We start from the raw sequence: 27,662 nt of genomic DNA on the forward strand, positions 1-27,662 counted from the left end.
TCCGGTTAAACATTGACCGGTGCCAGCCCCGTGGGAGAGCGGCCACGGCACGGTGGGGGACGAGGCGGGGCGGGGGGGGGAGGCAGGCGGTGACACCTCGGCCCTGGGAGCCGGGGAGGGGGTGCAGGGAGCCCCGGGCTCCTGCACTTGCTGGGGGTCCCCGACCCACCGGCCGCCGGCCCCCCCCTCCCGTGCCCTGGGATCCTCACGGGGCCCACCGTGCCTCGACGGTGGGGTGGGATGGGGTGGGGGGAGACCAGCACGGGCAGCTGGTGGGATTACTGGTCCTCGGGGATGCTGGGGGAGACCGTCGCCAGAGCGGCTGGGGCTTTCGGGGTGCTGCCGTCGGGGGGCGCGGAGCGGGGACCGGCCCCGGGAGCCGCCGGGAAGGACGGGGGGGGGCAGCACCGCCCGCTCGGGGCGGTCCCCAGCCCGCCGGGGGGGGGGGGGGGGGATAAAAGCCGGGGCTGCGGCAGCGGGTCCGGGGGAGCCGGGCAGGATGAGCGCGGCCCCGGGCACCTCCCGCACCCCCCAGCCGTTGCTCCGCTTCCCCGACGGGGCGGGCGGGCCGGGCGGCGGGCGGGCGGTGGGGGGGGGGCGCGCCCCGGGGCCGTGCCCCTGCCCCTGCCCGGGGGGGCCGCGGAAGAGGCGGAGGACCACCTTCAGCCGGGGGCAGCTGTCGGAGCTGGAGCGGGCCTTCGCCGCCGTCCCCTACCCGGACATCGCCACCCGGGAGCGCCTGGCCGAGCTCACCCAGCTGCCCGAGGCCAAGATCCAGGTGAGCGCCGAAGGGACATCCCCCCTCCTCCTCCTCCTCCTCCTCCTCCGTCCCTTCCTCCCGGGGCCGGGACCCCCCCCCCCACCTCTTCCGCGGGGCTGCCCGGTCTGGTCGCCACCGGTGTCTGACACTCGTGTGTCCCCCCCCCTCCCCGACCCTGCCCGGCCCAGGTCTGGTTCCAGAACCGTCGCGCCCGCAGGATCCGCAGCGCCAAACCGGAGCCGCCGCCGCTACCGCCGCTGCCACCGCCCGGGGAACGGGGTTCTCCCGCTGCACCCCCCGACGGCACCACCCCGGGACCGGCCCCTGCCCTGCCTCCGCCGGGAGCCCGCAGCCCCACTCGGGGCCTCCCCACCTCGCTGGGCTCCATCTCCGACCTCATCTACAGCGCGGCCATCACCAACCTGGGCGAGCCGTAGCCGTGGCGGGGACGCCCCCGGCACCAGGGACCCCCCCCCCCGGCACCGAGGACCCCCCCGGCTTAGCGCCACGATTTCATTAGGGTGTGGAATTACTGCCGGTCCCGAAGGTCCCGAGGATGTCATCCAATATCCTAAATGCCGGTGCGGCCGTGGCGGGGCCAGCTCCCCATCAGCCCCCTAATACCGACTAATCTTTTGGAAAAAATACCTTAATCTGAGGCCGTATCCGCAGATGATTGTGGCGCGGCCGCCCCTAATCCGCAGGCACGTTCGCAGGTGCCGGCAGATCCCCCCTGTATCGGATATTAAAGCGTGTTTGCAGAGGGGCTTAGCTGCCATCAGAGCATTAATCACCGTGTCTGGCCCTGGCAGGGTGCCCACCCGGCAGGTGTCCGCGTCCACAGGACCCGACGGTGCCAGCCTCGGCATCCCCTCCCCACCGTGGATGCACCGAGCTGGCTCCACTCTCTGCTCCGTGGCACCCAAGAAGCCCCCGGGGCTCTGTGTTTGAGGTGCTTTCCCTCCCCTGTGGGGGGAAGCTGGGCACCCTTTGGCAGGGGAGGTAGAGAGCCACGCACCCCTCGCTTCCCTGTCTGCCGGCGGGGGCCCTGCCGCATCCCGCGGCACAGGCAGGCAGCTACGGCTCGTGCTCCTCACCCAGGCACCGACAGCCACAGGGCTGCGGGTCAGGAGATGCAGCAGCCCCTGCATGAGGACGCTGTACGAGCTACGTGGAGCTGAGCTGCTGTAGACAAAGCCAAACTGGGTGCCAACCGCAACGTGGCTGTGCCGGATGCCATCATCTTCCTAAACTGGAGGCGGAAAGTGCTCGCCCCCAAACACGAGCTGGGTCAGGTGCTGCCATCCGAGTCACAAGGGAATAACACTCTCCCAAAAGTGCATGAGGGAGCAGGCAGGAGCAGTGAGGGCAGGCAAAGGGAGGTTTTGGCAGGAGCAGGATGCAGAGGGAGAGGGAAGATTCACAGCTCTCAGTGGTGTCTTTTAGATGCCAGGTCGGCATTCCGCATAACAACAGACGTCTCCCATCAGGAAGGAAGAAGGTTGCAAACACACAATGTTATTTATTTCCAGAATAAAAGGACAGCAACTTCGCAGGAGAACAGGAACGGTGGGAGCTAACGCCCCTCTCTGTGTTGGGGTGGTGAGAGTCCACAGCTGTTCCCTCTTCTGTTCTGCAGCTGCAGGATTTTTAATCCACGATTCATTTCAGGAACGTTAAGGAGCAGGGAGCAAAGGACCAGGCCTGAGGAACGCAGCAGCCTTCCCAGTAGCAGCAGCAGGTACAAACAGATGGTAGAAGATAAAACTGCCCCAAATTAATGACTCCTCGGGAGGGCAAAAGCCTCCAGCATGAGGGCCGCAGTTCACAGGGACGTGTGCGATTATAGTTTCCCAAGGTCCCCTTCAAGGGTCCGCACCATTACATACAGCTCGGCCAAGCCAACCACCGAGGCCACAATTACCGCTGACAGGACACGCTGGGGACACAAAAAGAGAGATAAGTGACCCTGCGCGTGCGGTCGAGCTGCCGCTCCTGCCTGGCCAGCCCAGAGCGTGCCACAAGTGTGGTCCAAGGCTGCGGGCTCACTCACCGCCGCGGTCTCCACGAAGACGTACTGGCTGCCCAGGTACGTGCAGGCAAAGGCGGCCACCACGGTGACAATGAAGTTGAATATGGTGATGACAACGGCTTTAACAGAGCGAACTGGAGAGAAGGGGGAAAGATGATTGTGCTTTTAGGTAAGGCTTGGAGAGTAGGGCTGGGGACAAGCTGTAATCCTGCTAATGGAGCCTGCCTGTGGCTGCCTCAGCTGGGCTACAGGAATACTCGAGGATTCACATGCTTTATGCCTCCAGAAATATTTATAAGAAGGACCAACAGGCTGCTCCTTTACTCGAGGAACACTTTTGTGCATTAAAACCTGCCAGTGAGATATTTGGAGAGGGAAGGGCTGCCTGATATCAACAGCTAGTGATGCGACAGTTCCCATGGCTGACCTGTAAGTACACACTGCCAGGTGTCAGCAAGACAGGCAGCCACTCACCTTGCCTCCCAAATTCAGCCAACGTCCCATTCATCTCCTACAAGAAAGGATTAAAACAACTTGTGATTGGTTGTATTTTAATATTAACTGCATAATAAAAGCAATGCCAATGCCCTATCCTGTCCCCAAGACTCAGAAGTTCTGAGGGGGGGGCCCTGGCAGTGGTTGGGTGGGCTGCGGGCGCTTCTCTGGGTTTTTGCTTGTGTTCTGATTCAAGGATGTTGAGAGGGGATCATTTCTTATCAAAGCACTTCCCAGAGTGTGAGCGTTTTCTTGCATGTGGGTTCTCTGCTGCAGGTTTGCCTTTAGTAGAGACACTAAAGGGTCTCACCTTGTCCTCCGTGTTCAGGCAGCTGGCAAGAACTAAATGTTGTAAAGCTCTGCATGCTCTTTGTCAAATCGGACGTGGTTACACAATTTCAAACACCAGATACTAGGCAGGGGGACGCAGGGAAGAACGTGATGAGCACACAGATATGGGAATACTCCTCTACTTCTCCACTGTTTGAAAGGAGCATTGCTGTCACTACCCAGCTCTGCTAAAACCACTCTGTTTCATAGATGAAGTGGCTAAGCTTGACAGAGAGAAAAGGAGATCTTCCCACAAGAGTTAACGCAACAAGAGGATACATGCAGGGTCTTAAACGCACAGGGATGCCGGATACAGTGTGGGGGAGGGGTAGCAGGATGGGATCACAAGGAATGCCAGCAGGAAGGGATGCTGGCTTGTTCAAACGGTCACTGTGCCAAAAGATCTCAGCTCTTCCTGGGAAAGAACGGGTGCCCAAACATTACCCTTTTTTTTCAGCTTTTACCTTGGCAGGAATGATCTCATTTTAAAACTATGAGGAAAATCTAGCCATTCAGAAAAAGGCAGCACAGATACTCCCAGTAAAACATTTACCGTAGATGCTCAGTCTCCCAGATCAAAACCTGAGATCTTTGGCATGGTGAGCTGTTCTATAAGTCAGAGTCTCTTCTACTTCACCATCCTGATAGCCCTGTCCTACCTCTGCCCTCAACACCGTACCTGTTGTCCCCGTGCATTTACAGCGTGCACTCCTCAAGTCCCTGCCCGCATTCCCTCTGTACTGCACGCACTCTACGGGGCAAATTTCCTTTGCTATCTGTCAGGTTGCTAATGGCCGCGCTTTTGAGGAACGTATCCTGACAGCAGGCGATGCAGTAGGCCCCTCACCTGGCCGGTGATGTTGCGGGTCATTCGCCGGTACTCCTCGTTGGCCAGCTTGGCTTTTATCCGCTCCAGCCGGGCCACCAGCTCGGGGTTCTGGGGGAAGAGCAGAGCCACCGTGAGGGCCGGCGGCCGCCATCGTCCCCCGCGGCCCACGCCCGGCCCTCACCTACCCGCGGCGGCACCGGCACCTCGGGCAGGTCGATCTCGCTGCCTTCCAGGAGCTCGTGTAGGTACAACGGGGACCCTACGGGTGGGGGACGCGACGGTTAACGGCGGTCCGGCCGGTCGCGGCCCGTCGCGCCAGGGGCGGCGCGGCCTACCTGCCTCCCGCAGCGCGGCGTGCAGCCTCCGCAGCAGGCTGAAGGCCACCAGGGCGCCTTCGGAGGCCAGCGCCGCCTCCAGCTCGGCCCGCAGACCGGCGGGCAGCCCCGCCAGCTCGCCGCCTTCCACCGCCTGCCGCAGCCGCCGCCCGGCCCGCACCGCCGACGCCATCTTGCCCGGCCGCCGTCGCCTAGGCGACGCGGAGTGCCATAGAGCGCGACGGCGGGCTAGAGCGGCGCCGCCCGCTCCGCGGGGGCCGCCGGGAAGCGGAGGTTGGGCGGAAGGGTAAGGCGCGGTGCATTGTGGGCTGGGCGGCGGGGTCGGGCCCGGCCGCGGGATGTCGGGCTGCGCGGCGCGGCGGTACGTGGCGGCGGCCCTGAGCCGGTGCAGGGCCCGTGGGTTGCCGCTCTGGGAACCGCCCCCGGCCCGTGGGCTGCGGCCCTTGGGCGCGGGGGGAGCCGCGGCCGTCCCGTTGCTGCTGCCGCCGAGGCGGCACCTCTCGTCGCGGTGAGGCCTGCGGGGAGGGGGGGGCTGGGCCCGGAGGGGCGGTTTAGGGGTGTTGGGGCGGGGGTAAGGGGGTGTGGAGGGGCTGTCGGGGGGTTGGGGGCTGCGAGGGGGTTGTTTGGGGTGGGGAGGTGGGGTTAAGGGTTCTGAGGGGCTGTTTGGGGTGAGTGGGGGGGGCTGTTGGTCACTGGGGGAAGACTGGGAAGGAGTTGGGGGGCTGTCGGGGTGGCTGGGGTAGGTATGGGGAGGGGAGATTGGGCTAAAGGGGCAGCTGGGCAGGGGGGTGTCCAGGGCGGTTGGGAAAGGGGAGATTGGTAAAGGGGTGGGGGGCAGGGAAGGGTTTGGGGGACTGGGCACCGTAGTGCGTAGCAGGGTCCCCAGGGGGGCTGCGTGGTATCCAAGGGAAGTGCGAGGCTTCCAGCCTGGCTAGAGCCTGGGGCTCGGGTGCTGTGTGCCACCTGGCCCGGGGGCTGGTTCAGCCCCTGCACACTCACCAAACTACCTCTCTGCTCCTAGAAACCGCCCGGAGGGCAAAGTGCTGGAGACCGTGGGGGTGTTTGAGGCACCGAAGCAGCACGGCAAATACGAGACAGGACAGGTAAGCGGTTCTGGGGAGCGGAGCTGATCCTGCAGGCTTATTCCACAGAGATCAGGTAGCCGAGTGATTTACCCATAAGGAAGCTGCTGCATTGTAGTAGAGGGCCAGAAGTTTCACAGTTCAGTGCTCCTTGTCTCTGCTGTGTCTGCAGTTTGTCAGTCATCTGACAGTAGCAAGTTGATAAGAATCTGCAGCGTGACACAACTGTTCCTACAATGGCATTTGCTCCTGTGGCCTTATTTAAGGGATTTCTCCCTCTAGGAACAGAAGAGACAATCACTGAATTTGAGAAATAAGAACTAAAGTTGTCATTTCTGTGCTTGTGCCTCGGAGATCTGTTTCCACGTTCCTGAGCGGTGTCTCCCGTGCTGGTCTCCTTTCTGCACTTCTGCTGTTCTAATACTTTATTACTGGTTTAGTCATTCACTTTTATGGGTAGAGATGACATGAATTTCTTCCCTCATCCCAGACTGTTCGTGTTCCCTCTTTGTTTCTGCTCTGGGTTTGCACAGTGGTGATTCTCCCTGTATTCCCATCCCATGCATTGATACACTTTGTAAATGTTTCTAGTTTTACCTCAGTTGACAGGTTTTTTAAATACTATCAGAAAAGGGCTTTTGGCTTCATGTTTTCTGTTGTGTCTAAGTTGATTAAAGCTTGCTGTGTATTCAAATGCAATTACTTGTTCCTTTCAGCTATTTCTTCACAGTGTGTTTGGCTATCGAGGAATAGTCCTGTTTCCCTGGCAAGCCAGGCTTTATGATCGAGATGTGGCTTCTCCTGTTGCAGAAAAGTAAGCATATGTTCTGGTGTATATGCTGTTGTACTGTTACATTTACATTTTGTATCGAGTTTCCTGGCTGGGGTAAACAAGTCTTTTTAAGGAGGACAATGGTATGGGTCTGTTTTGCATGAACGTAAACTAGAAGAGAGGTGCTTAAAGAAGAGACATTGCATGAGTATTAATTTTGTGTTAATTAGAGACAGGATGGAAGTATGAAGGGTGAGAGTGTACGTGAAGGAAATAAAAAAAAATGCCAGCAGCATGAATTTTTTTTTTAAATTATAAAAAAACACCTTTGTGTTTTCCTTTTTGAGTTAGGTCTAGGCTCCTGCGTTAAAATTGCAGGCTGCTGCTTCTGTAGATTGCCAGTGAGTTGGATTTGTCAGCTGCCAGCTGACAGTTTCAACCCACTAGGCCAAGTTCATCCTTCTTGTGGGCTGAGTCGCTGTTCACTTCTTTCCCCTCTTCCATCCATTTTCCCCCGGCCTATGTTGGAGGTGTGCTGGGCGAGTGTGCGTGTGGAGTCAGGAAGGAATGAGGAGTAAGCAGAGAGAGAATCAGAGGGCAGTAGAAATACGCACCCCAAACAGGAGACTGGACTGAGCAGAAGGAAATTCTGAGTCGTCTGAAAACAGGGCTGTTGTGCCTGTGACAAACACCGTTGATTGTCATCTTGGCTCATCTGTCGTTGTGTGGGTGGCTGACATGAGTTTAATTTGGATGGAACTGAATGATTACAGACTGCAAAATGTATTTAAAAAAAAAAAAAAAATCATTGTTTATGCATGTGCTTGGTCCTGGTAACAACAGTTTGCTGCCATCCTGTGCTTGAGCTCAGTGTTCCGCTTTTCTTTTTAGAAGCGAGAACGCGGCAGGCCATGGTTCCAAAGAGGTCAAGGGCAAAACGCACACTTACTATCAGGTGCTAATAGATGCCCGGGATTGTCCACATATAGTAAGTAACCAATAATCTTGGTATTGAAACTCAAATATCTTCTCCTCTACAAATGGTTCAGATGGACAGGCACTGAAAGAAAATGGCTCTGATGGCTAACTTGATTGTTTAGAATTTTAGGACAAATTTGTTCTTCAAGTCATATTTTCCCTGAGAAAGATAATCTGGAATGTCATATGACTCTTTTCTGGATCATGTTTCCCCTTTCCAACCTCACTTCCTTATCCTGTTGGCATTCCTATTCTGTTGCACGCAGGTCCTTATGAATGTGGGTTGCAGCACTGAAAATGCTCTTCACTTGTTTGAGTGGAGAATTAGTCTAGAGGAGTTAAAAGGAGAGATGTTCTGAAGTGAATTGGTTAAATAAAATAAACGTTACACACTTTAGAAACCACAATAGTAAACTGAAATATGGCTGGAAACTGGCCCACAACAATCCCCACAGAAAAACATAAACCTTCCTTTTTCTCAGTCCCAGAGATCACAGACAGAAGCAGTGACGTTCCTGGCAAATCACGATGACAGCAGAGCCCTCTATGCCATACCAGGTGAGTAAAATGCACCTGTACGCTCTGTGGAGATGTGGGTTGTCACGAGGGGAGGTCAGAAGAGTCACCAACAGTCACCTTCTGCCAGTGAAGCAGCAGTTCCTACAGGACATTACTGTAGTGGATCTGTCTGTGGTTTAGGGCTGTGCTAGAAACAACAGAATGACTAAAGTACATGAAGCCCTTTTGGATGGATGGAAGTTGGGCAGACTCTGATCAGACATAAGCATGCCTACTTTGTGCTCTTGAGACATAGATCCCATACGCATACCCTGTTGCATACAGGCTATTCTACTTTATTACCAGGACAGCTAGATCTCTTCTTGTCCTTCGCATTTCCTGCCCAAAGTCCTTTTGTGGCAGTGCAGTCACTTCCCAGGCAGTGTGACTTTATCAGAGAAATCATTCTATGGAAAAATCTCACTGAAGAACAATGCCAAAGGTTATTACTGGCCTGTTTTCCTCCATGCTTGCATTCTTGGCTGCTGCTGCCAAAATCCTTTTCTTGACGTCTCAGTAGTGTGATCCATTTCTCTGTCAGGACACTTCTGAGCTGCTCTTCACTAGGGAAGTTCAGTGGCTTTTGGGGTTTCTTTTTCAGGTTTAGACTATGTAAGCCATGAAGATATCCTTCCCTACAGCTCCACTGATCAAGTGCCCATCCAGCATGAGCTCTTTGAGAGGTTTCTCATGTACGACCAAACAAAAGGTAATTTCTGGCTTCAGAGGGAACTCTTCAGAGACAGATGCTTGAGGTACTCTATAACAAGTACCCAGAACCCATCGTCTTAGATACCGTGTAAAAATTGTGGTCTGGTTTGGGTTTTGTTACAGTAAAGCCTCCTTTAAATGATTTTTGTAACTATGTGAAAGGAGTTGCTTTGAGAGGAGAGCACTCTGGATACAGTCTCCTCATAAACTCTCATCTTTCCCTCCCCACAGTTCCACCTTTTGTAGCAAGGGATACACTGTGTGCATGGCAGGAGAAGAACCACCCCTGGCTAGAGCTTTCTGATGTACACCGAGAAACCACAGAGAACATCCGCGTCACAGTCATCCCTTTCTATATGGGCATGAGGGTAGGTCTGTGTTGCGTGTCACTGTGTTAGTTCTGCGATCTGCTTGACTTGCATGTTTTTCTAAGACCAGTTTACTGACTGAAGGTACTTTCTGCTTACTGGAGAAATGACTTTTTAATCACAATTGCGATTTCATTGTCACAATATCCAGCAGAGGTATGAACATGAAACTGTTTTGTCATACATTTTTGGAGAACAGCTCCTGCACATTGGCTTTTGCTTGTTGTTTGTAGGATGGGAAATACCCTCCGCTGTTCTGCAGAACTCTGTTAGCAAGATATTTAGGAAGGCTTGTGAGTTGATCCTTTACTGCCTCAGTCACAGATGGGTGTGTGCGTAAGGGGGCATCAAGGCCATCTGCCCTGTAATATCAGACATATCTGTTATCCTGCCCAGTGATGAGGTGCTGTGGGTGTCTACCCCTGTTTCCTGGCTCTAATGTGGGTTAGAGGGTTTGGCTAAAGCCTTCTGGATTTAGCTGATAACGATTTGCTCTTTATAGTGTAAGAACTTCATGTGGACCATCCAAAATAATGAGGCTCCGATAGACTTCTGAGTGGGAGGGCTGGGAATTACCGCAGCAGTTTGATTTCCAAGTCCAGACGAGCACAGCTGCCAGGGAGTCTGCGCTGTGGCAGGTGGACGTTTTGGTGTGGAATTGCAACTTCTGTGGAGCCCAACTGATGCTTGTCCTAACCTTGTCAGAGAAACAGGTGCCTGAAGGCAATGAAACGGGTGTTTCTAGATCTGTAGAAAGTGCGTAATTAACATGGAGATCAACCCTCCGTAGTCACAAGATCCTTGCAAATCTCCCACCTCATGATTACATGTCTAGAGCAGAGCCAGTGCCAGGCGGTAACTGATGGACTGCTTCGGAGAGCAGCTGTCTTTGTGCTCATGTGAGTTGTCTGCGTCAATCTGGCATGGAGCGAGAGCCCCTGTGCTTGTGCTGTGCTGACAGCTGAAGAGGTTTTGGCGCTGAGCGTTGAAGGGCAGCTGCTAAAGTCTTTTGTTTCTCTTGACAGGAAGCCCAGAATTCCCATGTCTACTGGGTAAGTGCCTTTTGTTTCACGAAGCAGCTAAAGGGAAGGAGTTTATTTGCTGTGGCATCATTGCTGTGTGATAAGCTCTGAGGGAGAGTAGCCCTTGCCTGGCAACTGTTTCCCAGTATCGGCTATGGGTTATCAACTGTTTGCAGCCGATTCCAGTTTGTGATAACAGTCTTTCTTCTGTCCAGTGGCGCTACTGTATTCGCTTGGAGAACCTCGACAGCGAAGTGGTGCAACTCCGAGAACGGCACTGGAGGATATTTAGCTTGTCTGGCACCTTGGAAACGGTCAGGGGCCGTGGTGTTGTAGGAAGGGTAAGTATCGTGTAGCTTCTCTTGGGAAGTGCAGCCCTTTGCTGGAGTCTTCTTGCTTGGGTTGATTTGCCAGTAAATTGCTTAGTGGGCAGTAGAAGTAGATGGAATAGGAAACTGGTAATGAAAAAAATCACATAAGCTTTTCATCTGAACTGAAACTTCACACCGAGTATTAGAGAATGATCCTAAATGACTGGTAATGGGAAAACTGGAATAATACGTGATTCTGGCATTACTCGCTGGCTGAGTTGTTTGCTGTGTAATTGGTAGCGATGCTCAGGTGTGGATCTCTCTGATTTTCTTCTCGCTATGTGAATACAAAATATAAATTTCCTGTTGATGCCTGTCTGTAAGGAATGTTAAGATCCGTTGCTGATGCAGAGTGGTCTCTTCTTGTCTTGTCAGGAGCCAGTTTTATCCAAAGAACAGCCGGCATTTCAGTACAGCAGTCACGTCTCCCTGCAGGCATCCAGTGGTCACATGTGGTAAGAAGCACTTATTACTGCAGTAGTGATTTAGATATAGGACCCCACAGCGCTGAGCTGGGACGCAGTTTGCAGTCTGGAGTTATGGCTGAAAGGTGGGTGGAATTGGACTGGACAGGACAGGACATACTTGATAGTTAAAATTTTTATGAGCTTCTCTATAGCAGTATCGCAGTTAGCGAGAAGATGATCTATTGATTCTCTGCACCAAGAGAGGTTCCAGGCTAATTTATCCTTCTTCTGTGGTCTATGCTAGACTGGATTTGCAAAGACATGAAGCGGTTCTCTTGTCATCTTCTGCTGTACTCAGTTTCTGTCCCTTTCAGTCCTTGGTGCAAGAGGCAAGGCTTCATGCTGGTGTTTCCCTAGGCAGCAGGGATGCGTGAACTGGTATCCTCTCTTTGGAGAGGTCTGGGCTTTGATTCTATCCCTGCATGAAGCTGTGCGGTTCTGTTTCCATGAGGAATTGGCACGTGGGGTTATTCCCAGTTTAGGCCAGATAAGGCCTTCAGCCTAACTGGTGTTACAAGTCCCCCCTTCCATAACTGCAGCTAGGAGAGTGCTCAGCTGAGTTGTTTTGCTGTGCCGTAGGGTTCAAGCAGTTTCCCTCTGTTTGCATTTCAGATGGGTTAGCACATTTGGTGTCATCTCTGTGTGAACAAGAAATGCACAGGCACCTCTTGCCTTCTCTATGACAGGTCTTTCTAGCTTGCATTTTTTGAGTAAATCTGTTTCGGAGTTAAGCTGCGTTGGAACTGCCTTTGAGTTGGGAAAAGCAAGAAAGCAGCTCTTTGCCCGTAGGACATACCCTTGTTTTCCACGTTAATGCATTTTGAATTGCCTGAATGCATGTCCTGGGGAATAAAACCAGCTCGTTTGGTAGTTTTTCACTCTCTCTCTGCCTCCTGAAGAGAAAGGGACAAAGGTTCTGCAGCTCAGAAGCAGCTCAGTTTGACTTCTGGTGTTTGATTGTGTCCTCTCCATCATGAGAACCTGTTAGTTTATCTCCACGATCCTCTTGCCCGTGTCGTGTTCTGCAGTACATTTGTCTGTAGTTCAGGGCAGTAAACAAATTATTTGTTTGTACAGGGACAGGCAGATTCAGTTCTGAAATACCCTTTCTGAAATGCAAAGCAGAAGCTATTCCAAATTACATCTGTGATGGGATTTCGTGTTGTCGCAGACTTCTTAACCAGTGGAGCTTCTGCCAAGAAATACGAATCTGAGTTTATGTGTAATCAGTTTGTAAAAATAGCTCGGATGGTTGTCTCCTGTGGGGTGGGAGTTAGGTAAACACTGCCGCAGATGCGTGGAGGGCGCTTACCTCCTGGAGGCTCCAATCATGACATCTTTATTCAGGAAATGTATATTAGAGATGTGATGTAAACTGCCCAGGAGTCTTCCAATAAATGAGTCATCTTGGCAGGCAGATGTACTTGCTGCTGGATGGGCCTTGCAAATGCAGCCCTGGAGTCCCTGTGCAGGATGTGGAAGAGCTCATGTCTTACCTTCTAGCTGATGATTCCTAGCTGTGTTCGTCCCTGGCCTCTGCGTGATCTCTGCCATTATTTTGCAGGGGTACTTTTCGATTTGAGAGGCCTGATGGCTCCCACTTTGATGTCCGAATCCCACCCTTTTCTCTGGAAAGCAACAAAGATGAGAAGACCCCCCCCTCCGGCCTTCACTGGTAGAGCAGACCGAGTGCTGAGACCCACAGAGACCTGTGTGTGTTGTAGACCTTTGCCTCCCCATTATGCTGCAGCCAAGAACATGGAGCTTTTAAACATTTTAAACCATTTTTGTTTTAACTGTTGTCTAATGGGGAGGCTTTTTGGAACTTTAATACTGGCTCTCTCAGGCTGCTTGTAAACATAAGCTGTGTTCTAGTTAACCCTTCCCTTTGTGGCACCTGCTGGGGTTGGAGCTGGGGGATGTAGATCTGTGCTGCTGCAGAAGACTGGCCCCCTCAGCAGGCCTGGACCCTTTCCAATGTGTTGTGAATTCTCTGCAATGTGAGGTTTCTCTAATAAACTGGCCCTTCCAGTTGCAACCAGTCTTCCTTTATAAATCAAGGCCTAGGCTTTGCATCCAGCCTGCCCCGGCTTGTGCTCCCCCTTGTCCACATGCGAAGCGGAGTCAGCCCGGATTTCTTGCTGCTTCAGAAGGCAGCAGTGATGCTGGTTTAGGGAGCAGGAATGTGAGCTCAGCCTTGTGTGTGTAAAGCACTCGGCTTTGTGTTGTGATGGTACAGGAGAGCTGAAGGGGGCCCTCCTCCTGCAAGGGCTTGCCTTACTACAGGGATCTGCATCCCAACTGCCGGAGGATACTTCCCCGCTCATGCTGCGGCCGTAACCGTATTTCCTTGGTAGTTTCTGCTTTGGCAGGAAGAGCTTGTTTTAACCTGCAGTGCTGTCAGCCACAGAGAGGTGGTGCTTGGCTTTCTGCTCCTGCTTGCTTAGCTTGATGGGTTGTGATTTTTTTGGTAGTCTGTGTGGAGGGCCCTGCAGAACCGCACAGGTCAGCAAAATACCTGTAAGCTTAGGATGTATGGGTTTGTGGGAATTTTGCTTTTACATGCGAAGGGCCTGGTCCACAGTGCAAATCAGGTGTTAGCTCTTTTTACAAGCCAGAGCGGCTCTCAGCAGCTCTGAGGATTGCAGAGATCTGGAGAGATGTCAGCCCCCGTGGTGGGACCCTTCTGGCTGTCTCTGGGTTTCCAGACTTCTGGGTGACTCGTGGGGGCAGACATAGTTGACTTTGTGATAGGAACCCTAGGCAGAAAGTTTCAAACCTTGCTCCTTTCCCTGGTCTTGCTTAAATGACAAGGTATAACTAACTCACAGGACTTGTTTTTCTTGATTTAGAAGTATCCTAGTTATTCCCTCTTCCTCTGAGTCCTCTCTGAGCAGCCACTTCACATTTGGCTCTGCAAGGCAGTGCTGTGGCAGTGCTACAGGCCATCTCAGCTGATGGACAAACAGCCTTCGGAAATGACAGCAGGAGAGACTTGCATGCTGTCCCACAGCCAGTGGACACCTGTATAGAGAGACTTAATTACTACTGCTTAAACAGTGTTTTTCTGTCACCGGTCTCTTAATTTTGTGTCTTCCTTCCTATCAGGTAGGACATGCTATCTACATTGCTTTTAGAGTTGAAAGGTTTAGACAGCCAGCCTGCTTTTAGGGGTAGAAAAGGATCTGTAAAGTACAGCCCATGGCTGACAACCCCAGGTTGCTGCTGTCACGCCGATTTCTTCGCGGGAGGAAAAGGGGGGGATGACTCCAAGTTCAGAGGAAGCAGGGACCTGTAGGAACCTGTTTTTTCCCTCCCATGCAGTTGCTCAATCAGGATCGGAATAGCAGCTGCCCTGCCTCTCCCTTGGGTTACCGACTTCAGCTTTACTGGCAATTGCAACACCATTGTAAATGTTTAACCCTTTGCTCACCTGCCTGTGTTTCTGGGGTGCTGTGGACCTAATGCTTCCAGTAACAAGCAGAGTGTTGTATTCCTGAGTGACGGTGTGGTCCTGGGGACAGGGGCTCTGCCAGCACCAGGCAGAGCGGCTGTTGCAGCTGCGAGGTGTAGTTGGTGTGATGTTCTGCCGGGGCAGGGTATGGCTGAGGCCTGAGGTCTGGGAACAGTCTTGGCTGGATAATGATTGCCAAGAACCAAGGTGACCAGCGCTGCCAGTACCAAACAGGGCTGGGACAAAGCGGCACGGGGAGCGTAGGAATGTTTTCACTCGATGGGACTGCGGGGGGGGGGGGGGGGGGCATGCCTGCCCCGGGGCCTAGGGCTCGGGGAGGGCCTTCCCTCAACTGCTGCTTCCCACAGGACTGTTTCCAGAGCGCGGGCAAGCCCTCTCCCTGCGGGCGGGCAGCTTTCCTCTTGTGTAAATACCTGTACAAAGAACTAATCAATAAAGCGCTGAAGGAAGGGCTGTCGCTCCTGCCTCTCATTCCGCACCTCTCCCTCCGCCGCGGCGCTGACGGGCACCAGCCTCCCTCCCTCCCTGCACCGGCTCTGGGGCTCGCCCTTGCCCCGCAGCGGTGCTCTCCCCGGGGGCCGGGTCTGCCGCTCCTCCCTCTCAGCGGGCAGGGCCGGAGCTCCGCTCACCCCCGTCCCTCACGCCGCCATCTTAGTGTGGGCGAGGCGCTGCGCGCTCCCGGCGTGCCCCGCGGCACCGGAAGTGACGCGAGCGGCGCGGGCGGAAGCGCTGAGGAGGCAGCGAGGAGGCAGCATGGTGGCGGCGGGCGCCCACCGGCCCGGGCCGCTGAAGCAGCAGAACAAGGCGCACAAGGGCGGGAAGCACAGCGGGTCGTCGCAGCGCCGCGCTGGAGGTGAGGCGGGGCGGGCCCGGCCGGGTTCCTCGCCGGCCCTGCGAGCCGCGGCCCGCCTGACCGTTCTCTCCCCGCAGGCCGCGTCTCTGTCAAGGCCCAGCCCCGCCGGCGGCTCCGCGATCTCAGCAGGGTGGACCGGCGGCACCAGGCGCTGCAGCTCCGCCGGCAGCGCAAGGAGGCGGTGAGGGCTGCGGGGGAGAACCGGGCCGGGCCGCACAGGGAACCGGAGGCGGGCCGGATGCGGTGGGAGAGGGAAACGGGTCGGGTCTTTGCGAGGGGGTGGTGGGGAGCGGGAGTGGGGCCGGTGCGGGTCTCGGTGTGGGTGTGTGTCCGTGGGGACCGAGCCAGTTTGGTTTTTTTGCGAGTGGACGAGGAGCTGGGCTAGGCAGAGGAATGGGTGCCTGGGTCAGTTCAGTTTGGGGCAAGCAGAGCATTACTGGACCGAGTGGTTTTGGACTGAGCTGCGGAGGGATCTAGTCTTGATCTGGGGGGGGTGGAATAGGAACCGGGCTGGGGTTCATGCTCTGCAGTTGTGCCCACAGGTGCTGGCGGAGAAGCGGAGCTTGGGCAGCAGGGATGGGCCCCCCCACCTCGTGGTTCTGGTGCCACTGCATAGCAGGGCTGCAGCCCACGACACCCTCTGCTTGCTGCAGAGCCAGGACTCGGCTGTTGTCCGTGTGGATGAGGGGAGAACTGGTGGCTTTGCGCTCCTTTGCCCCCGACTCAAGCAGCGCTGGCATTTTGTGACAGCACAGGCAGGTGAGGAAACGCTGTTGTTGGTGTGGTTCTTGGCTCCGTACCTCTGGCAGTCTCAGTAATGGAGGTGTTTTGCGTGCAGGGGACCTTCACGCTGTCTTAGACCTAGCAAAGGTTGCTGACTCCCTCCTGTTCATCCTGGATCCTGCAGATGGCTGGGACAGCGTGGGGGAGCACTGCCTCTCCTGCCTCTTTGCACAGGGGCTCCCCAGTTATGGTGAGCAAGTGAGAAACATTAAGTGCTTATAGTGGTATATAGGTCGAGGGGGTGCTTGATGGGGGTTTACTGTTGCAGTAATTAAAAGCTCTGTATGTTAATAGGTCTTTGATTGCTCAGTTTCTGAGCATAGATCAGTCGGGTGAATGCCATTCTCGTGCTGCCTTGTTGTGTTACTACCCTGGTGGGGGAGTGCTGGAGATAAAAGGGGTTTTCTAGGTTTAGGCCTCTGGGTGCATGGTGGTGTCAGTTACTGCATGGCTATCTAGGCATGCAGAACGAAAGGGATTCAGACGCTTCCTTGCTAAGTTCAGTTCCTGGGCTCTTATCTCCATGGTCTCATTTAGTCTCAAAATCTTATCTCTGAAGACACGTTTTCTGTCCCGAGGGTTCTTTTGAATGTGTGAAACTGTCTTTGCATCTTGTGTGAATCTGTTTGGTTACTTGGGTTGCTGATATCTAAGTGTTTGTCAGTGCTTGGTAAAAGGGGTATTACAAGGTTTACAATCTGATCCTGAACTCTGTTCTATGTGCTGTTTGGTAGCTCTTGCTGTCCCAGGGGGCACTGACTTGCCACCTAAGAAGCGGATAGATGCTAGGAAGAAACTTGCCAAAGCGATTGAGAAGCGCTTTCCGGAGGCCAAGCTCTTCCCCCTGAACATGGAGCAGGAGTCCTCGCTGCTGCTGAGGCACCTTGCCACCCAGAAGCAGCGGCATCTCGCTTTTCGGGACAGGCGGGCTCACCTGCTCGCCTATGCTGCTGAGTTTGTGCCCGGTCAGGAGAGTGACCTAGTTGGGACCTTGAAGGTGTCTGGCTTTGTCCGGGGACAGACCCTCGACGTGAACAGCCTGGTGCATATTGTGGGGCATGGAGACTTCCAGATGAGCCAGGTGGATGCCCCCCCCGACCCCCTCTCTTTGAACCCCCGAGTGATTAAAGGACAGAAGAGGAGTCAGGACATGGAGGTACAGGTGTGTGGGAGGTCAGGGCTTTGCTGGGCCCATTAGAACACGAAATTTGTAAACTTTAATCAGGAAAATACAACTGGGTATATGTGATCAATGAGGGAGAAAGGAAGCTGCATCAGAGTCAGTAAGCCTGTGTTCAGCTACTGAGCTGACATTCCTTGCCCACAGCATATAGCAAACGTTACATTACAACATAATAAATGTGATACTGAAGGGAGTTTCGCTTTGGACTGATTGCTGGCTTGAGTTAGATGTATTCACAGCTGGGGACTCTGCTCTTGCCCTTCAGGATGACTCTGTAAATGGTACTGATGAGATGGAGGAAGATGTTAAGGTCCTGATGAAGGCAGATCCAAACAAGCAGGAATCTTTGCAGTCAGAAGTGGTTCCTGATCCTATGGAAGGGGAGCAGACATGGCCTACTGAAGAAGAACTGCAAGAAGCAGAGGGTGAGTAGCAGCAATACTTCTGGACCTTTTCCTTGTCCCTGTTAAGATAGTTTTTAGAAATCCTCCATCACCAGGATGGCTGAGGGTGGCTGTGAAGAAACACGCTAGTTGGGAGCCCAGGGCTTCCATTCCTAGTCCCATTACCTGAGTAGCAGCCTGCGTGGTTTGCCTGGCAGTTTAGCAGGGTTGCATTTTAGCTGCCTTTTCTGGGCCCTGGCAAATTCTGTGCTGGGAAACAGCAATTCTGGTCTAGAGCTGATCTTGGCTGTCCTGGTGTAAATGTTGCTGAGGAAAAGGAGAATTGTTCCTGTATTAACCATTGGTGGGAATCTACAGCTTCTCTGAAGGCAAACAGGAGACTGGTGAAGGTCCCCAAAGGCACATCCAAGTACCAGGCTGCCTGGATTGTGGATGATGGAGAAGGCGGCAGTGAGAAAGATGATGATGATGATGAAGAGGATGATATTGATGATGATATGATGGAAGAGGCAGTTTCCCAGGTACCTCCAAGAGCTGATATTGCAAGTGATCTCCAGGGCATTATTGCCTATTCTAGGACAATCCTGTCCTGGCTTGCTCTATGCAAGGGCACAACACAGAGCCAGGACTTGCCTGGATTTCCATTGTTAAATCTCTCATGCATCGTGTTGCTTCTTTGGGCTGTTAGATACTGAAATGAGGGACTGTGGTGTAACTTGGGTCACAATTCACGCTGTGTGAGTACATGCAGGGTTTGCAGTGCTGCATGGGCATCAACAGAGCATGTGTGCTCACAGGCTCTGTGCTGTCCTGTGTGGTCAGGAGGGGGAAAGCAGTGAGGAGGAAGAGGAACCTGCAGAGGAGGAGTGCGAGACTATGACTGTTTCTGAGTGCTTGCGGGATGACCAGTATGATGAGAAGGTGGAGGAAGATGAACAGATGCTGGAGAGATACAAACAGGAGAGAATGGATGAAATGTTTCCAGATGAAGTGGACACGCCACGTGATGTGCCTGCCAGAGTCCGGTAAGAAACAGAATGCTTTGCTGGGAGAGCAGCTGGAAGGCGCCTTTCTGTCTAGTTTGGTGAGATAGGGCAGGAAGCCTGTGATGTCTTAGCCGTGGTGTCTGAACCTGGCTGAAGGACTCTTCTGAAGACTCATTCCTAGGCTCTGAGGCTTCCAGCAGAGGCACTAGTTGGGGGGCGGTGGGTGGGCCTGGGCAGCTCCCTGCGGCAGGGAGAGCTGGGCCCTGACCTGGGAGAGGGAGGGGGATGGCAGAGCCCTCAAGCAAGGGCAGGTTGTCTGGAGACTTGGCTGCTGTTTCTAGCTCTCTCTGCACTAAGATCTTTTCTGAGAGCTAACATTTGCTTTGTTTGCTTTGCCCTCTCTGAAGGTGTGAGTCCTTGCAGACCACAGAAGGTGCTGGGCGCACACCTCGATTGGTGAAGTAGTTTTGTCTTTTCTGTTATCTGTTCTCTAGGTTCCAGAAGTACAGGGGGCTGAAGAGCTTCCGGACTTCTCCGTGGGACCCCAAAGAGAATCTCCCAAGGGATTATGCCAGGATTTTCCAGTTCCAGGACTTCTCCCGAACCAGAAAGCACCTCTTCCGGCAAATAGAGAAAGAGGAGACTGAAGGAGCCTTGGTAGCTCCCTTTTCTCTTGCTAATCTCTTCCCCTACTGTGTTCCTTTACTCCTAATAGGAAAGACTTGTCAGGGAGGTGGCTGGGTGATCTTTCAGCCAGCTGGTTCTTAGCATGAAGCCATGAGTTCAGATGATAGTGTTCTGGATTCCCTCTCTAACCCAGGCACGTGTTACTTCTGACACTTTTCTGTTGAGAGAACTATTCACAACTGATCCTCTCTTGGCAGGTTGGCTGGTATGTTACACTTCATGTCTGCAATGTCCCTGTCTCAGTGATGGAGAGCTTCAAAGGAGGGAAGCCCCTAGTCCTGTTCTCGCTACTTCCCCATGAACAAAAGGTGACTAAGTGTGTCCCCAGTGATATCTTGTAGGTGTGCAGCTCCTTGTCCGATTCCCTCAGGCTGCATGGGTTGGAGAGGTTCTGCCTGCAGAGGGTTTGGGCTGAAATCTCCCTTCATTGCTCATGTTTCAAAGTAGGACCTTCCCTTTGGTCAGGGCAGGCTGAAGGTGCCAGAGGTGTTTAGGCTAGAGTGTCTGAGCCTAGCTGAGGTGTCTGCATTGGTGACTGGCAGTCCTTTGTGAAGCCATTAGCAAGGTCATTAGTCTCTGCTGCAATGTTCTGTTGCTTTCTGCTCTGTCTACCATCGCTTGCCAGCCCCTCACAGTGCTGCCTCTCTTGTAGATGTCCGTGTTGAATTTCCTGGTGCGTCGGCATCCGAGCAACAGCGAGCCAGTGAGGGCAAAGGAGGAACTGATCTTTCACTGTGGGTTCAGACGCTTCCGAGCATCCCCCCTGTTCTCCCAGCACACCTCAGGTTTGTGAGGGACCGGTGGGGTGGGTACGGGTATGCCAGGAGGTGGGGCTGGGGTTTCTAGGGCAGGAAGCCTGTGATGTCTTAGCCGTGGTGTCTGAACCTGGCTGAAGGACTCTTCTGAAGACTCACTCCTAGGCTCTGAGGCTTCCAGGGGAGGCACTAAACAGTGAGGAGTGGAAGGGCTTGGGCAAGGTGGCTCACTGGTCCAGGCAAGGTGGTGGGAGGCTCCATGCAGTGAGCTGGTAGCTCAGAGGATCACCGTTGTTCCCAGATGCTCTGCGCCAGCAGAGGAGGGGAGTTTGTCACCTGTTTTCCTAAAGCGCAGAGCCTGTTTGCCAGGGAAGAAAGGGCTCAATGGGGTTTCCTGCAGCTCTGAGGACTGCTGTTGGCCTGAACTTGATTGTTGTTGTTCTGTCCTAGCTGATAAGCACAAGCTGGAGCGTTTCCTGCGCCCGGATGCTGCCCTGGTGGTGACTGTTTACGCTCCCATCACTTTCCCTCCTGCCTCAGTGCTTCTTTTTAAACAGAGAAGTAACGGTAAGTTGATAAGTGCTGAGGAGGTGGTGTCTGGGAAACAAACGTTAGGAGGCTGTTCTCATATCCCACTTACAAGTGCATCTATCCAGAAAGTATGACTTGAAAAAGCTGCCCCCTTTGTGCTGTTTGAGAAGATTAATGCATTTCCATCTGCGATATCACTGGCACCTTTGTCTGTCCCTGCTGTGGGGCAGCTCTGGGCCTGGAACCATTTGGAGAAGGGGGTTGTGGTGGGAGAGGAGGTGATGGAGGCACCTTCTGTGGTGCTGCCCTGGTACTTTAAGTGACTCTGCCTTGCAGGAATGCACGACCTCATCGCCACGGGTTCTCTGCTTTCTGTGGACCCAGACAGAATCGTTGTCAAGCGGCTGGTGCTCAGTGGCCATCCTTTCAAGATCTTTACCAAGACGGCTGTCGTGCGATACATGTTCTTTAACAGAGGTATGGCTCGGCTCATCTCTGTGGTGGGAAGAGGGGATGCAGAAGCAGAACTCCCGCCCCTGTGGGAGCAGTTGTGTTGGTGCAGCAAAGCCTGTTTCTTACCTGCCTTTTGTGTTTTGATCTCCAGAGGATGTGATGTGGTTTAAGCCAGTGGAGCTGAGGACAAAATGGGGTCGTAGAGGACACATTAAGGAGCCATTAGGTAGGTTTGATTTGGTTATTTATCTCTGTGATGCTGGGCAGGATGTGGTCGTCCTGGGCAGGAGGGACAGCTAATGGCCTCTTCTGCTCTCTGCTTAGGGACCCATGGTCACATGAAATGCCACTTTGATGGACAGCTGAAGTCCCAGGATACTGTGCTGCTGAACCTCTACAAGCGCGTTTTTCCTAAATGGACTTATGATCCCCATGTTCCAGAGCCCGTGCCGTGGGTGAGGAGTGAGAGTGCGCTGCCGGTGCAGGAGGTGGAAATGGAATAAGTCTCCAGCATGGCTAATGCAGTTTGTGCCTTAGCTCCCCGGATGCTGTTCTCAGCCCGTGCACAGCAAGGACAGCACTGATGTCTTGGACGTATTACTGCTGGGGTCTGTACAGGGGCGGCTGTCTCACCAGCTGCTGCTCAGGTACCAGCTACAGCTATTTATTTTAATGGAAAATGTTTTAAAAAACATCTAAGTGCCTGTGTCTTGGTGGAGGCCAGCTGAGGCGGCCAAATGGGGAGGCTGTGTGCACCCTTTGTCTGGTGAACCTCTTGGCCCACTGGGGCTGTTGTCTTTCCCTTGTGCCCTGCCGCAGTGGTGCGTGCAGGGATTTTGCTGTATCAAGGACAGGAGTTTGCTGGAAGTTATTGTGACACTGAGAAAGAAAGGTGAAGTAGCAGCTGGGGAGAGTGACTGAGCCCAGCTCACTGGAGGCCTGTCCCAGAGCAGGGCAGCTGAGGAGCAGAGAACAGGCAGTGCTTTGTTTCCAGGCCCCCCAGTAGAAACCCTTTACTGTGGAACCAAGCGACTCTGTGCTGTAGAGACCGAGGCCAGCTTCCCTTATCCCTCCACAAAAACTTTCAAATGTTTGGGGTTGTTTATCTGGTTTTTAGTAGCGCACAAACCAGACTGTACAAATTCAGAGTGAGGTTTCCGTCACTTGAGACACCGCTCCGTTCTCATTCCACTTTCCCAGGGAGGTCTGTGAGCCAGGTCAGGGAGCTCAGGTCCACGTTTCCCCCGCACAGCACGATGCAAACGTTCTCCACATCCCGGGGGACTGCCTGGAACTGCTCCGAGAGCACGGCTGCCACTCCCACGCCTGCTGTTGGCTCAATCAGCAGCTTCATCCTTTCCCACACCAGCCGCGTGGCTTGCTGTCGAGACAGAGAAGCAGCTGTCATCCCAACAGCAAGTACAGGCTGCTCCAGGGCTGCGGAGGGCACTGCATGTGCACATCTCTCTGCAGCGCTCTGGGAAGGGAGAGCAGAGCTTCCGCCAGCCCTCTCCAGCTGGAGACAAGTGTGGGTGTTGAACAGCTGCGGTGGTGTGCAGGGGCTTGTGCTGCCCTGGGAGAGTGTAGGGGTGAGAGTGGAGGGGCAGAGCACGGATGGAGGCAGCTGCCTGCTGGCAGCTACCGTGAGAAGGGAGCCGGGAGCGTTTACCTTGATTTCTTCCTCTGAGACTGTCAGGACATCATCAACCAAATCCCTGATGATGGGCCATGTGTTTGGTCCGATGCTGGTTTTAACTGCATCTGCGATGGTATCCGGCGGGTGAAGGTTGGGGGTCAGTTCCCCTCTTACCTTGGACTGGTAACAGTCATCTGCGTTGCGTGGCTCAGCAGCAAACACTTTCACATCTGGTCTCAAAGCCTGCGGAGAGCAGGAGGAGCTGCTCAGTTGAAACTAGTGTGTGCCTGTCTGCTGTTGCTGCGCGCGCAGGGGGCCAAGTAGGCCATGCTGCTGCCGTGCAAACCCCGGGTACCCAGAGATTTTCATAACAGGGTGTCTCCGTTTCTAAAGAGAAAAGCTGCTGCCTGTCTTGGGAGCCCTGCACTTCCCATGGGGAGATGTAGCCACCACTTCCCGGATGAGCTGTTGCCTACCTTGATGGCAACTGCTATTCCTGCAATCATTCCTCCACCTCCAACGGGAGCCACTATTGCATTTACCTCGGGTGCCTGTGCAGAAAGGAAGCGTGACTGCTTCTGGCACCTCGGGTACCCCTTTTTGCTGTGCCCCTGCCTACGAGGAGCAGAGCCCTGGGCCGGGTCCGGGCTGTGCGTTTCCCTCACCTGCTCCAGTACCTCCAGGGCGATTGTACCTTGCCCTGCAATCACCGCCGGCTCCTGGTTGGGGTGCACCATGACTCCTCCTGTCTCCTGGACTACGCGAGATGCTGTCTCTGCTCTGGACTAAGGGAAAGCGCAGATGGTCGCCTCTCAGTCCAGCTGTGCCGTGTCCCGAGCCAGTCTCCCCTGTGACATACCTTGTCATTGGGCTCACATGGCACCAGTGTTGCACCATAGGTACGGATGGCAGCTTGCTTACAGTGTGGGGCTGTCCGGGGCACCACGATATAGGCGGGAATCCCTGCGTGATGAAAGAGGAAGCAAATCCGACAGCCAAAAAGCTGCAAGCAGCCAGTTAGTGCTGCAGGAGCCAGCCATGCCTTGCCTATGGTAGCTCCTGCATGTGTTCAGGAGAGGGATACTGCTGCTATCTCCAGGGGTGTCAGAGCTGGGTGCTTGGAGCTGCATTTATCAGCTCTGCGTTTACCCCTGGCTCTCTGCCTGCTGCTCAGCTGCTCTCTGAGCTGGGGCTGGAGGTCGGCATATGCATTACCTTCTGCCTGGGCAGCACAGGCGAGCGCCTGCCCGTGATTCCCACTGCTGTGCGTCACGACAGCCCGAGGCAGCCCCCCTCCAGCGCGTTTGCTCTCCTCAACGAGGCTCCTGACTGCATTCAGGGCACCACGGATCTGGAAGGAGAGCACAGCACCCTCAGTGCCGCCATGCCCGGGAGCCGGCGTGCTGGGCTCTGCGGGCAGGTGGGGAATCTCCTTCCTTGCAGCCTCCCCTGTGCCCTGGGAAGCCCCTCAGCCCCCATGCGGGTTGGCAGGAGCCACGTCTGCTTCGAAGGCTGGAAGGTGTCGGCAGAAAGCGAGTTTCTCCGGTGCGAGAAGCGACCTTTGCCCCGAGGCTGGCCGAGGGACGCTCAGTGCCGCCGTCCCCGCGCACCTTGAAGGAACCGGTCCTCTGGAAGAGCTCGCACTTGAAGAGCAGCCGTCGGCCGGCCAGGCGGTCCAGGCTCCCGCTGGTGAGCAGCGGCGTGCGGTGCAGCCGGTCGCGGAGCCGTTCCTCCGCCGCCCGCACCTCGGCCAGCGCCGGGCGGGGCGGCCCGGCCATGTGCTCGGCGCTGCGCTGTCCGCGACCACCCGTCCCCGGGGCGAACGCGCATGCGCGCGGCGGCCCCTTTTTTTTTTTTTTTTTTTTTCTTTTTTGGCCCTGCGCGGCCGCCGTCCGTCCCGCCTCCGGCGGAGGGGAAGATGGCGGAGGGGCTGGAGCGCGTCCGCGTCTCGGCCGCCGAGCTGCGGGACATGGTGGCGGCGGAGGCCCGCGCCGCGGCCGGCGGCGGACGAGGTGAGGGGGTGGCAGGGATCGGCGGGGCGGCGGTAGCGAGCCGGGAGACGTTGCTTGGGCCTTTACCTCCTCCCCTCAGCGGCACCTGCCCGGGGGCGGGCCGGGCCCCTCGGCCGCACCGCCCGGCTGGGGCTGGGGCTGGGGCTGGGGTAGGGGCCGGGGCAGGGCCGCCGCCCCGCCGGGCCCGCGTCGGCCCGGACACGGTTGTCGCCGGGATGAGAGCACACAAACGCCGAGGCACAGAGAACAGGGGCCGCTGGGGGCAGTCGGGTCGGTCCCTGCTCCCTCGGGGACCTCTCTGCCGCCTCCGGGGCCGAGCCCCTCAGTAGCGGTGGCTTTGGCGTGGCTGAGGTTCGGTGGTACGGGCTGGTGCGAGTTACTGGTAGGAGGAAAAAGTTGAGGAAATGCAGAGCGTAACAGCCCGGCTTTGGTGAAATGTTTGATTACGCGTTGTCCGGGCTGTGTTCTCTGGTGGGGTTTTGTGTAAATACAGTTACAGAGAGGAGGAGAGAAACGTTACTGAGTTGTGAGCAAGGAGGGGGGGGAGACGCATCTTTGACTCAAAACGATCCATTGGCACAGCAGGGGGGCTGTTGGGGAAGGCAGCACCTGCAGACAGAAGGGCTCCTGCCCCAGCAGCAGGCAGGCAACTGCTGCTGGAACCTGTAACGCCAAAAGTTTATTCCTGGTACTTGCATATGCGTCTTGCGTTGTGCTTTAGCTGTCCGTTTCTCAGCTTGTTCGTGCTTTGAGGCAAAACCTGTTGCAGGATGTGGTTTGTGAGTGAATCAGGCCAAGGACTTGGTCATCTTTGTTATACTTTCTCATTTTCTACTCTTACGCTGTGATTTCTTGTAAACCATGATGTGGATTTTCAGATCTGTTCTCTTGGACTTGCCCTGAGGGTGGTAGGCTCCTTGCCTTTACTTAATATTTCTCCTTGAATATTTGTCATGATTTTTTTTGTTGTTCCTGGTTGGTTTGTGGTGGAAATAACTTTCTTCTGTTTATTTTTCCCCAGAAAACATGAAAGAAGTGAAGGAGCCAAGGCATCGCAAAGACAACAGGCGCCCAGACCTGGAGATTTACAAGCCTGGCCTCTCCCGACTGAGGAGCAAACTTGTGCTGCCAAAGCATGAGACATTAGAGAAGGAGAGGAGCAGAGCTGAGGAGGGCAAGGAGGAGAGTGCCAGTGATAAGGGCTCTTTGGGAGGAGGGGCTCCAGTCATGGAGGATTTCGGCAAAGGTGATGGCCCCAAGCAGAATGGTCCTTCGCAGGAAAATGAAGAGATGGAGACTAAAGGTGGTCTTCAGAGCCAGGAGAACTTATCCAAGCAGCCTGCTCCGGATGAGTGGTGTCCGAAGACCACCAGGAGAACCAAGAAGCCGGACCAGCAGATCTACCAGCCTGGGAAACGCCTGCATTCAGCTGCTAAAGAACCATCCCTGCGGCCAGCGACTGAGGAAGTCACCAGTAAGATGGAGCAGCTGAAAGTAGAGAGAGATGAAGAGATTGAGAAAGGTACTGGAAAAGACAATAACAGGAAAACCAAATCAAGCAAGGAGGACAGAGAGGGGAGCCAGGCAGGGGAAGGAATTAAAGCCTCAAGGGGAGAAAAAGGAAGACGAATAGAGCGAAGTGACAGGATAAGGAGAACAAGCGACGAGGTGATGCAGGGGAAGCTGGGCTCTAACAAACGGTATTCTCGCTCTGACAAGCGGCGGAGCCGGTACCGCACCTGCAGCACAAGTTCAGCTGGAAGCAACAACAGCGTAGACGGAGCCCCGCTCGTGGATGGGGTGGGGAGGCGGCAGGAGCGTGTCAGAGAAAGAATACGTCCTAGGAAGCAGCTCTCTGCGTCCTCCACTGACTCCTTGGATGATGACAGAATCGATGAGGCAGAAGCTTATGTCTCCAGCAGGAATTCGGACAAGAAGAAGCGTACAGAGCAGAGTCGAGCTTCTAGGAGCGAGAGCGAATGGAGCAGCAACGGCCGGGAAGTCAAGGGACCCTTTCGAGTCGCATTTGACAGCAAGACTATGAACAGGGATATCAGTCTGGCAGATACAGATAAAAAAAAGCCCCTGAAGGCGTTTGTTAGTTGCAATGAGTCAGAGGCTTCGGAGGCAAGGAGCCAGAGCAGAGAGCCCCAAGGGAGGGGCCGTGGGATTCTGTTCCTGCCTGCCAACACGGACCTCTCTGCCAGCGCTGTGGGCTCCCCCGAACCCAGTCACCCTGGGCCCAGGCTCCTGCTCGGTGGGGCTGGGAGTAAAGGTCCCCGAAACAGGGGCCGAGGTGGCACTGCTCGCAGGCTGTGGGACCCAAATAACCCGGACCAAAAACCCGCCCTGAGGAGCCAGACCGCTCAGCTTCACTTCCTAGACACAGACGATGAAGTGAGCCCCACATCCTGGGGAGAAGCCCGCCAGGCCCAGACATCCTACTATAAGTTCCAAAACTCTGACAACCCCTACTATTACCCTCGGGCTTCCGGTCAAGGGCCCCAGTATCCTTATGGTGGGTATTCCCTGCAGTATCCTATGGGTCCAAGCAATGGTGTGTACCCAGGAGCCTATTACCCTGGATACCCTGGCCAGGCGGGACAGTACATGTGTGGCCCACTCCCCCCAACTCCTCTGAGTCCTGAGATGGAGCAGCAGATGCGGAACATGCAGCAGCAGGAGCTCAGCAAACTCCTTCGTGAGGCTGGGAACCAGGAGCAGCAGCTCAGCAATCTGCTTTCCAGAGACCGCATCAGTCCAGAGGGGCTGGAGAAGATGGCCCAGCTGAGGT

General features: G+C 54.8%; 6 protein-coding genes and 2 non-coding genes across 14 annotated transcripts in view; 6 read left to right on the forward strand and 2 right to left on the reverse strand.

The window, feature by feature from the left end:
* Positions 1-466: 466 nt before the first annotated feature.
* SEBOX (SEBOX homeobox) lies at positions 467-2,150 on the forward strand. Its single transcript, XM_052803915.1, has 2 exons — positions 467-778; positions 949-2,150. The coding sequence occupies exons 1-2, from the start codon at positions 500-502 to the stop codon at positions 1,195-1,197; spliced, it is 528 nt and encodes a 175-aa protein (XP_052659875.1). The 5' UTR covers positions 467-499; the 3' UTR covers positions 1,198-2,150.
* A 107-nt stretch (positions 2,151-2,257) lies between these two features.
* On the reverse strand, positions 2,258-5,020 carry TMEM199 (transmembrane protein 199). 3 transcript variants are annotated; one of them, XM_052803914.1, is made up of 6 exons: positions 4,782-5,020; positions 4,632-4,705; positions 4,465-4,554; positions 3,220-3,303; positions 2,814-2,926; positions 2,258-2,699 (listed from the first exon to the last, which is right to left on the reverse strand). In XM_052803914.1, exons 1-6 carry the CDS (start codon positions 4,951-4,953, stop codon positions 2,681-2,683), a joined length of 552 nt encoding a protein of 183 aa, XP_052659874.1. In that variant the 5' UTR covers positions 4,954-5,020; the 3' UTR covers positions 2,258-2,680. The 3 variants fall into 3 exon arrangements, with proteins under 3 accessions (XP_052659874.1, XP_052659873.1, XP_052659872.1); XM_052803913.1 differs by having other exon boundaries at positions 3,267-3,303; positions 4,782-5,010; XM_052803912.1 differs by having other exon boundaries at positions 2,258-2,926; positions 3,267-3,303.
* A 48-nt stretch (positions 5,021-5,068) lies between these two features.
* Positions 5,069-13,148, forward strand: POLDIP2 (DNA polymerase delta interacting protein 2). The gene is made up of 11 exons (XM_052803911.1): positions 5,069-5,289; positions 5,803-5,884; positions 6,580-6,677; positions 7,527-7,623; positions 8,096-8,171; positions 8,773-8,880; positions 9,114-9,250; positions 10,276-10,302; positions 10,488-10,613; positions 11,019-11,098; positions 12,675-13,148. Exons 1-11 carry the CDS (start codon positions 5,120-5,122, stop codon positions 12,787-12,789), a joined length of 1,116 nt encoding a protein of 371 aa, XP_052659871.1. The 5' UTR covers positions 5,069-5,119; the 3' UTR covers positions 12,790-13,148.
* Positions 13,149-13,309: 161 nt separating this feature from the next.
* Positions 13,310-21,914, forward strand: TSR1 (TSR1 ribosome maturation factor). 2 transcript variants are annotated; one of them, XM_052803906.1, is made up of 15 exons: positions 13,310-15,438; positions 15,516-15,619; positions 15,981-16,197; positions 16,277-16,411; positions 16,956-17,383; positions 17,670-17,829; positions 18,166-18,329; positions 18,631-18,833; positions 19,289-19,451; positions 19,679-19,789; positions 20,134-20,266; positions 20,687-20,803; positions 21,104-21,244; positions 21,372-21,446; positions 21,545-21,914. In XM_052803906.1, the coding sequence occupies exons 1-15, from the start codon at positions 15,339-15,341 to the stop codon at positions 21,721-21,723; spliced, it is 2,430 nt and encodes an 809-aa protein (XP_052659866.1). In that variant the 5' UTR covers positions 13,310-15,338; the 3' UTR covers positions 21,724-21,914. The 2 variants fall into 2 exon arrangements, with proteins under 2 accessions (XP_052659866.1, XP_052659867.1); XM_052803907.1 differs by having other exon boundaries at positions 16,956-17,377.
* On the forward strand, positions 18,903-18,995 carry LOC128149747 (small nucleolar RNA SNORD91 family). The gene has a single exon (XR_008237813.1). It is a non-coding gene; the product is annotated as a small nucleolar RNA SNORD91 family (small nucleolar RNA).
* On the forward strand, positions 20,329-20,421 carry LOC128149746 (small nucleolar RNA SNORD91 family). The gene has a single exon (XR_008237812.1). It is a non-coding gene; the product is annotated as a small nucleolar RNA SNORD91 family (small nucleolar RNA).
* The window catches only part of SMG6 (SMG6 nonsense mediated mRNA decay factor), a 118,624-nt gene continuing 112,634 nt past the window's right edge, over positions 21,673-27,662 (forward strand). For 2 of the 3 annotated variants that reach the window (XM_052803903.1, XM_052803904.1), the window contains exons 1-2: positions 24,760-24,868; positions 25,890-27,660. In XM_052803903.1, the coding sequence (XP_052659863.1) occupies positions 24,775-24,868; positions 25,890-27,660 (1,865 nt within the window). In that variant the 5' untranslated portion in view covers positions 24,760-24,774. Of the gene's footprint in view, positions 21,868-24,759; positions 24,869-25,889; positions 27,661-27,662 lie in introns of those variants that run through there. The other variant, XM_052803905.1, reaches the window with a different exon arrangement.
* SRR (serine racemase) lies at positions 22,312-24,666 on the reverse strand. 2 transcript variants are annotated; one of them, XM_052803910.1, is made up of 7 exons: positions 24,467-24,666; positions 24,072-24,207; positions 23,716-23,819; positions 23,522-23,641; positions 23,333-23,407; positions 22,890-23,099; positions 22,312-22,601 (listed from the first exon to the last, which is right to left on the reverse strand). In XM_052803910.1, exons 1-7 carry the CDS (start codon positions 24,632-24,634, stop codon positions 22,404-22,406), a joined length of 1,011 nt encoding a protein of 336 aa, XP_052659870.1. In that variant the 5' UTR covers positions 24,635-24,666; the 3' UTR covers positions 22,312-22,403. The 2 variants fall into 2 exon arrangements, with proteins under 2 accessions (XP_052659870.1, XP_052659869.1); XM_052803909.1 differs by having other exon boundaries at positions 23,333-23,641.

The sequence above is a fragment of the Harpia harpyja genome, chromosome 12 (assembly GCF_026419915.1).
Source record: "Harpia harpyja isolate bHarHar1 chromosome 12, bHarHar1 primary haplotype, whole genome shotgun sequence".
NCBI classification, from domain to species: domain Eukaryota; kingdom Metazoa; phylum Chordata; class Aves; order Accipitriformes; family Accipitridae; genus Harpia; species Harpia harpyja.

Coding starts and splice junctions, on each gene's coding strand:
- SEBOX (XM_052803915.1), top strand. CDS start 500: ATGAGCGCGGCCCCGGGCACCTCCCGCACCCCCCAGCCGTTGCTCCGC. Junction 779..948: donor TGCCCGAGGCCAAGATCCAG/GTGAGCGCCGAA, acceptor TGCCCGGCCCAG/GTCTGGTTCCAGAACCGTCG.
- TMEM199 (XM_052803912.1), bottom strand. CDS start 4,953: ATGGCGTCGGCGGTGCGGGCCGGGCGGCGGCTGCGGCAGGCGGTGGAA. Junction 4,706..4,781: donor CGCCGCGCTGCGGGAGGCAG/GTAGGCCGCGCC, acceptor CCCCACCCGTAG/GGTCCCCGTTGTACCTACAC. Junction 4,555..4,631: donor AGGTGCCGGTGCCGCCGCGG/GTAGGTGAGGGC, acceptor CTCTTCCCCCAG/AACCCCGAGCTGGTGGCCCG.
- POLDIP2 (XM_052803911.1), top strand. CDS start 5,120: ATGTCGGGCTGCGCGGCGCGGCGGTACGTGGCGGCGGCCCTGAGCCGG. Junction 5,885..6,579: donor GCAAATACGAGACAGGACAG/GTAAGCGGTTCT, acceptor TGTTCCTTTCAG/CTATTTCTTCACAGTGTGTT. Junction 11,099..12,674: donor GCATCCAGTGGTCACATGTG/GTAAGAAGCACT, acceptor ATTATTTTGCAG/GGGTACTTTTCGATTTGAGA.
- TSR1 (XM_052803906.1), top strand. CDS start 15,339: ATGGTGGCGGCGGGCGCCCACCGGCCCGGGCCGCTGAAGCAGCAGAAC. Junction 16,198..16,276: donor TTTTGTGACAGCACAGGCAG/GTGAGGAAACGC, acceptor TTTTGCGTGCAG/GGGACCTTCACGCTGTCTTA. Junction 17,830..18,165: donor AGAACTGCAAGAAGCAGAGG/GTGAGTAGCAGC, acceptor GGGAATCTACAG/CTTCTCTGAAGGCAAACAGG.
- SRR (XM_052803909.1), bottom strand. CDS start 24,634: ATGGCCGGGCCGCCCCGCCCGGCGCTGGCCGAGGTGCGGGCGGCGGAG. Junction 23,642..23,715: donor CATGTGAGCCCAATGACAAG/GTATGTCACAGG, acceptor GCTTTCCCTTAG/TCCAGAGCAGAGACAGCATC. Junction 23,100..23,332: donor GAATAGCAGTTGCCATCAAG/GTAGGCAACAGC, acceptor TGCTCTCCGCAG/GCTTTGAGACCAGATGTGAA.